This window comes from Cynara cardunculus (genome assembly GCF_001531365.2).
Source record: "Cynara cardunculus var. scolymus isolate 2C chromosome LG 15, CcrdV1, whole genome shotgun sequence".
In the NCBI taxonomy this organism is placed as follows: Eukaryota; Viridiplantae; Streptophyta; class Magnoliopsida; order Asterales; family Asteraceae; genus Cynara; species Cynara cardunculus.
In genome coordinates, this window is record NC_037542.1 from 21,051,574 (window position 1) to 21,057,101 (window position 5,528).

The window sequence follows — 5,528 nt, forward strand, 5'->3', positions numbered from 1 at the left end:
AATATAAATAAATAAATAACAGAAAATAAAATAATATATTAATTAATAATTTCATTTAAATAATAATAAAATAAAAACTAATAATAACAAAAGGACAAAAAAAAACACAAAAAATCATAAAACTAATAATTTGAAACCTAAGTAGGGGTGCCATTGGCAATGGCTAGGGGTGCCATTAGCCCACCCCATTTAAATTATTAAAGTATACACTATATATATATATATATATATATATGGTTTATTTTAGAAAAAGTCAAACAACTGTTCAATTTTTGAATGAAATTAAGTAGTTATAACTATTCTTTTGGGTTAATAAAATATAAATAATCAATTTGATGATTTATTTATTAAAAAAAAAAAACAGTTCAAAGGATTTAATAACTCAAAATGAAAAAAATCATTGGTTTTTTATTATAAAAAAAACTTCAAAATCCAAAAGTTTTGTTGGGTTTCTCTGGATTTTTTTTTCCTTTTATCTTATCGTCAAATTAAAGTAAAGAAAGAGTAATATTAAATTGACGTAAATAAGTTATATTTGATATATTTTTATTAAATTTTAAATGATTAAAATGTATTATAAGTTATAAATAATCGTGAGAATCTCTTTATAATGTAGTTTATAATTTCTGATCTATAAAAGATAATTTCAATCCAATGTTCAAATTGTGTAGAAAAACTAGAGACAATTCATCACTTTTTCTTACTGATATGGTAAGATAGCTAGATCGGTTTTGGACTTATTGCTAAATTGGTGGGGAATCGGTTTTGGACTTATTTCTAAATTGGTGGGGAAACGGTGTTGGTCCAGAAAGCGCGACAACAAAACTCCTTTCACCTTCATGGAGGAGAATCCTTCTCGCCATCGTTATCACGAATTTGGCAAGTATCTATATATTTGGGCCACTACCTACCGGCCATTGTATCATCCCAATAACTTTATTTATAGGAAAAAAATTCTATCCTTGAAGCTGTTTTTTAAGAAATTTTAAGCTCGCATCTTCGATTGAATATTAAGAAGTATCCGAAAAGGATCTAATCCATGGGAACCATGGATCACAAACCAATTATCTCGAAATTCGTAATTCCTAATCCGGCTAAATTCACTAGACTGCTTGATTTTGATTTTAGGAGTTCTTGGTTTTGAGAGTTGTTTTGGTTCTTTTATTTGGTTTGATCGGTTTTGTTTTCTTTCATGTTAGCTTTCAGATTGGTTCACCATCTTCCACAATCTTAATTTTGTTGTATTTTTGTTCCTTTTTCAGTTTCAATAATATTGTGTTGGTCTTTAAAAAATCAGAAATATTTGGCATATCAATAATTTGTACATCAAAATTTGCCAAATGTATGTGAAAAAAATGGTATCCCATGCTGTAGTATGTCACGTCATTACTCATTATCGTATTATTCAGCAATTATGGCAGAAAACATAGGGAAACGGAAGTACAGTAGCCTTTGCTGCAAATAAGCTGCCGGCCACATTTAAGTTTATTGACCTTATTCTGCAACATACTCTTTAAACTTATATACATATATAACCTCATGATCTCACAATTCACATTCACAGAAGAAAGAACCAGCTAACCTAATGGAGGGAATACAACACAAGACAGTAAATGCTAATGGGCTCAACATCCACATAGCAGAAAAGGGTGAAGGTCCATTAGTCTTGCTCCTTCATGGCTTCCCTGAGCTCTGGTACTCCTGGCGCCACCAGATTTTATATCTGGCGGATCATGGTTATCGAGCTGTGGCACCAGACCTCCGTGGCTATGGTGACACAACAGGTGCACCAGTCAATGATCACACCAAGTTCACCGTTTACCATTTGGTGGGTGACTTGATTGGGCTTCTTGATGCCATCACAAGTGATCAAGGAGAGAAAGTGTTTGTTGTGGGTCATGATTGGGGTGCATACGTCGCTTGGAACTTGTGCTTGTTTAGGCCTGATAGAGTCAAGGCTTTGGTGAGCCTGAGCGTGCCCTTTATTCCATGGAACCCAAATGGTGACATGGTCCAGTTGCTGAGAGCCGCATTTGGGGAGGATCACTATATTGTTCGATTTCAGGTAAATTTAATGTGCAACATTTTTCTTCATCTCTTTTCGTAGTTTCTAAAACGATCTATAAAAATATCATACAAACTTATTGTAACCCTTTTACGCATATAATTGTTTGTTCTTGTAAAACTGTCTATTGATGAAAGTTTCGATATTTTTGACGTTTTATATATAAACCCGATTTCCTTATAGTTCAATGAACTGAATCTGCCTCTTTACATGCATATATGTGTGTAGGAACCTGGAGATATTGAAGCTGAGTTAGCTAGCATTGATACTAAAACAGTTGTGAAGAAGTTCTTGACATTCCGGAATCCAGAACCATTTTATTTTCCTAAAGGTAAAGGTTTTCAATATTCACCCAATGATGCCACAGTTACCTTGCCAACATGGTTGTCAGAAGAAGATGTTGAATACTTTGCTACCCGAATCGACAAGTCTGGGATTACTGGTGCAGTCAACTACTATCGAGCCTTGCCTTTGTAAGTTGTAACCGAGGTAGGCAGCCAGATGAACCCATGAGAAGAACACAATATCTCTAATGGGTTCTCCTTGGCCACCATCATTTTTCCAATTTGTTTTCTATTGATGCAAAAGACATTTCGTTTATTAAGTTTGGCCTATTGCTTGCACGATTACAGGAACTGGGAACTAACGTCGGCATGGCAGGGAGCTAAAGTGATGGTGCCATCGAAATTCGTGACGGGGGACCTGGACCTAGTGTATCATATGCCAGGAATGAAGGATTACATAGACAATGGTGGGTTTCAAACAGATGTTCCATTGTTGGAGGAAGTTGTGGTGATTGAAGGTGCAGCCCATTTCATTAACCAAGAGAAGCCTAATGAGATCAACAAACATATAGTTAAGTTTCTACAGAAATTCTGATGCCTCTTCAAATTTTCAAGCATATTTATGGCAATCAAGTGATGCAATTAATAATAGGTTTCATGTGTGGTGTGGGGTTGGTTTTAATCAAGTGATGCAATTAATAATAGGTTTCATATGTGATGCAATTCTTGGATGTTTGTTTTGCATTTACAGGCATCACAACAATGTTGAAAGAGTACCTACCACCATTAGGTATGGTCTTGCATGCACCATTAGGTATGGTCTTGCATGCATCACTGGCTTGTACAGTACAAGCTGTCTACAATGCACCATTAATTAACGGCCTTGGATTCTTTTCAAAAATACAAGTTTTATCTATGGTCGTTGAAGAACTGTTGTTGGTAATTAATTGAGGTGGGTTGAAAAGGGTGGGTGGCGAATGGCGATGGTGGTGGTGGTGGGCGTAGGCTTTAGCCGGCATCACCGGGAAGAAGTCGTGGGCGAGAGTTATGAAATCAATCAAATGATCTCATAAGCTGTCAAAAAATCAAATTACTAAAATACCCTTTCATATTTAAATAAAAAAAACAGAATTACTTAAATCAAATGAATCTTTTATATTAAAGTAGAAACTAATGAAATAAATATTGGTGTCCTCGTGGAAAAGAGAGTGAATTACACTTTTTGTCCATGTGGTTTATCAGGATTCTAATTCTCATCCCTCGACTTCACTAATTACGATCCTAGTGCTTGTGGTTTGCATTTGTTTTGGTTTTGGTACATGAGGCTAATGGCCGCTAATTGTTGTCATCAAATGCCTCTCAAACATGTAAGTCATATGAGGATATTTAGGTTATTTTACATATTTTTAGTTTAAATTTTTTAATGTACAAGTGTTTTTGCATAAGGTACAATTTTAAGTATTAAAAATGTAATTTAGAAAAAGAAAAAAATAAGGAAAATCATTTAAAAAAGAAAAAAAACCCCAAAATATCTCTATCAAATCTTCATCTTCGTCGGGCAATAAAAAAACCCAAACATTATCCTTTCCGTGAGGGAACTTAATGTTTTCTCTTAACGGTCATTAGCCTCATGTGTCAAAACCAACACAAAATGCAAACCAGAGGGGCTAGGATGTAGCTAGTGAAGTCGAGAGACTAAAACCAAATCTCCTGTAAACAACAGGGACAAAAAATATAACTTACTCTACAAATATATGTACATCTTTTCTTTTTGGAAAAAGTATATTTGTATATCTGGATAGGTATAGAGGTGTTCATGAGTTGGGTTGATCGAGTTGAAAATCTTTGAATAACTCAACCCAATGCTTGCGGTTTGAAAAATCTTAACCCAACCTAATCCAAACGTAAGTGCAATCCAACCCAACCGAAACCGTACGAGTTGGTCGGGTTGATACTTTGGTACATTAAAATATTTTTCTAACCTTGAATATGTTATTTCTCTACTCATAATTTCTTTTTCATCATCAACCATTTGATACAACTATTTCATACTTCTTACGTATATTACATTCAATTAATTTTCTAAATTTATGTATATATGTTTACAGTTACTGAACATATATACGATAAGTTATATAAAGATGTGAATAGATTGAAAAAATGTATATATGAATAGGTTACGTGATAATGTAATTGTCTAGTGTATATATTAATAGCAATTCAAGAATCATATTAAATCCAAGAAATAAATTGATACCGGGTTCATTGGGTTGGGTTGAGTTCAAATAATAGTAACCCACTATCAACCCAATACATGCGGTTTAAAATATTTACAACTCGATTAGACATCGGATTGCTTCGGGTTAAGTTATTTCATGTTGAGTTGTGTTGGGTTGATCGGGTTTTGAAGCACCCCTAGATAGGTACATATATTTAAAAAAGAGTGAAGTACATTTTTGGTCACTTGTCTATTGTTGTTTTTTAGTTTTTGTCCATACAATTCGTAAAGTACATCGATGGTCTATTTTTCCTTTTTTAGGCCTAGTCCCTCTATTTAACAACATTAAAATCTATGATTTTACCTCATTGTTTTTTCCTTTCAAAAACAAAAGAATATTACCAATTTGTAGTTTTCATCATGACAACAAAAAAAAAAAAAAAAATTCAAACTTCAATAAATAAATAAATTGTCTAGAGAAGGTCTTGAAGGATATGCAATCACGAAACCTTGATGTAGTGGTAGCGGTGGGAAGGGGAAGGGGTTCATGGAGACAGGGGAGTGAGGATTCAACTTCATATCGCTTTTGCATCTTCAATGACTCATCGAACAAACAAAGATGGGGTGAGGATGGACAATCGTCGATGTATCGAGATGGGAAGTTGTTTCACAATCGCTTATGGAGAAAGGGATGAAAATGCATATTCACCATTAAATACATAGGTAGAGTGGTTATCATTGGTGCTTTCTCGACTATTGAAGGCTAGATTTTCAACGAAGATGTGGGGAGGTTGTGATTTCGCGGTTGTTTGTATCTATTAGGATTAACAAAGTTTTATTTTATTGTTTCTATATTTATAATATATACTATAATGTTATTGAATTCTAACATAATGTTTAATTATTATCTTTATAAAAGATTATATTATTAAACCAAAAATAAATTACTTTATTATTAGAC

General features: G+C 33.6%; 1 protein-coding gene across 1 annotated transcript in view; it reads left to right on the forward strand.

The window, feature by feature from the left end:
- Positions 1–3,085, forward strand: part of LOC112528667 — a 10,263-nt gene extending 7,178 nt beyond the window's left edge. Inside the window, exons 4-7 of the mRNA XM_025139689.1 lie at positions 1,410–1,440; positions 1,565–2,065; positions 2,294–2,538; positions 2,698–3,085. Of these exons, the coding sequence (XP_024995457.1) occupies positions 1,410–1,440; positions 1,565–2,065; positions 2,294–2,538; positions 2,698–2,944 (1,024 nt within the window). The 3' untranslated portion in view covers positions 2,945–3,085. The remainder of the gene's footprint in view (positions 1–1,409; positions 1,441–1,564; positions 2,066–2,293; positions 2,539–2,697) is intronic.
- The last annotated feature ends 2,443 nt before the right edge of the window (positions 3,086–5,528 follow it).